This window comes from Dipodomys ordii, unplaced genomic scaffold (genome assembly GCF_000151885.1).
Source record: "Dipodomys ordii isolate 6190 unplaced genomic scaffold, Dord_2.0 Scaffold163, whole genome shotgun sequence".
NCBI lineage: Eukaryota > Metazoa > Chordata > Mammalia > Rodentia > Heteromyidae > Dipodomys > Dipodomys ordii.
This window is the reverse complement of record NW_012267379.1, coordinates 934,818-936,713: the sequence shown is the minus strand read 5'-3', so window position 1 is coordinate 936,713 and position 1,896 is coordinate 934,818. Positions and strand designations below refer to the sequence as shown.

Below are 1,896 nucleotides of genomic sequence, written 5' to 3'. Positions count from 1 at the left end.
GGGGGAGCAGCCATGCCCGGCCACTCACCGGCACTCATGACCCCCTGCACACCCGTGTCCTGAATGCACCGCTCGACGTCCTGCAGGCACCGGATGTTGCCATTGGCAAACACAGGGATAGACACGGCCTTCCTGTTGGCACAGAAAGACCACCCATCCTCACCCAGCATCAAGGCACCCAAGGGGGTGCCACAGGGTTTACGCCCCACGAAGCCCAGAGCGACACAGCTGCGTCCACTCACCTCACGGCCTTGATGTGCTCCCAGGATGCGGCCCCTGCCAGGGGCCCCTTCTGCTCCTTGGTGCGTCCATGCACAGTCAGTAGCTAGGATGGGCCAGAGTCTGGCTCAAACTCGCTCCCAGCATTGGCCCCAAACTGACCTGAGGGGAGCTTCTCCCTCCAGGTTCCCAATGCCCCAAGCTAGGCAGAAAAAAGGCTACCTTGGGCCTAGCTCTGCCCCCTGCTCCCAAGATGTGGGGAGCTCTGTTCTTGGAGAGGAGCAGACAGCAGCACCCAGTGCAGCTGGTCCACCAAGAGCAACCTCACCCCCAGAGCACAGTGTGCCAGGAGGCCGGGCCTGCTCACTGGTGGAGCCCCTGGGGGTGAGGACCCTCCCCCCCCCGCCCCACCTGTGTTATAGCGGAAGTGCTCCCCCAAGTTCTCCAGCAAGGCTGGGTGCCGGTCCCTGGCTCAATGTGGGGAGCCCAGTGTCACTCCCCATGGACAACCCCTAGGAGCCAGGACCTTTACAGCACGCTCCTCAGCCCAGCCTCTGCAGCTCTGCAGGCGGCCCTGGAAGGGGGCAACGCCCACATCGCCAACGCCCAGACCTGCAGCCACGCCCTCACCTGGCAGCCAGCCTCTTCCAGCATCTGGGCGTACCTCACAGTCTTGTCGATTTCAGGGAAGACTCGGATTTTGCAGGTGACGGGAACAGACAGCCTGTCATGGGCCAGCAGAACTGGGAAGAGGGGTGGATGCTGATGTGGCTGAGGTGCTGCTTGGAGCAGTGCAGACCCCAGCCTGGGCCCTGTGGAGCCGCACCTCCTGGAGCAGCTGTCCTGGTCCCCCTGGCCTGTCGCTCTGGGACTGCTGGCCAGGTGTCCCTACCTCTTCCTCATCCTCCCAAGTCCACATGCTACCTACGTGGCCCACAATGGCCCACAGAGACTAGACTCTGTCCTGGAGACACTGTTGCTAGCACCCAATGTCTGGTTCTGGGGAGCAGCACAGGACAGGTCTCAAGGGATCCCAAGACACCATGCTGCCTGCTGAGTCCTAAGCCTCCCACCGGCAGCCATGCCCTCGAGCCCGGCCAGGCTGCGGCTCCTCAACTCACTCATCCTCTGGAGCAGGCCCCACTCTTCTTGTAGAAAGGCACCATAGTGACCTGTGAAGGATGAACACACCTGCTGCGGCCCATGTGCAAGGACCCCACAGCCAGGCTACCAAAGCCCCCCAGGGGTCCCCGGACACAGTGGTTTCTGGTTGGGGCAGAGGGATGCTCGGTGGTCAGTGTCAAGCAGGGGGTCAGCCCTGGGCTTAGAGGTCCCATCTTCCCGGATGCCAGGGTCAGTGCCCAGGAGCCCAGTGAGGACCAAGGTCGAGCCCTGCGAATGGCGCCGCAGGCCTCCCGCCCCCTGCCAGCAGGCCCAGGCCCCGCAGCGAGGCGGCCCGGGCCGGGCGGCGCTCACCCCTCTTGGCGATCATCTGCGGGCAGCCCAAGTTCAAGTCGACCGCATCGCAGTAGTCCTGAGCCAGGAGAGCTGCCTGGACGAACACCTCGGGGTCGTTGGCGCAGAACTGGGGAAGACGCGGGAGTCAGCCGGGTGGGGGGGAGCCCCCCGGAGCCCGGCAGGGGAGGGGGGACCCCCGGGGCCGGGCGGGGGGGTACC

General features: G+C 64.8%; 2 protein-coding genes across 2 annotated transcripts in view; both read right to left on the bottom strand.

Annotated features, from left to right (window-relative positions):
* Dus1l (dihydrouridine synthase 1-like (S. cerevisiae)) overlaps positions 1 to 1,801 on the bottom strand; it is a 14,241-nt gene extending 12,440 nt beyond the window's left edge. Inside the window, exons 1-5 of the mRNA XM_013033137.1 lie at positions 1,696 to 1,801; positions 1,341 to 1,391; positions 850 to 962; positions 243 to 325; positions 29 to 132 (exon numbers count right to left, since the gene is read on the bottom strand). Coding sequence (XP_012888591.1) covers positions 29 to 132; positions 243 to 325; positions 850 to 962; positions 1,341 to 1,391; positions 1,696 to 1,711 — 367 coding nt within the window. The 5' untranslated portion in view covers positions 1,712 to 1,801. The remainder of the gene's footprint in view (positions 1 to 28; positions 133 to 242; positions 326 to 849; positions 963 to 1,340; positions 1,392 to 1,695) is intronic.
* Positions 1 to 1,896, bottom strand: part of Fasn (fatty acid synthase) — a 30,983-nt gene that overhangs the window by 2,562 nt on the left and 26,525 nt on the right. The gene's annotated exons all lie outside the window — the stretch shown is intronic.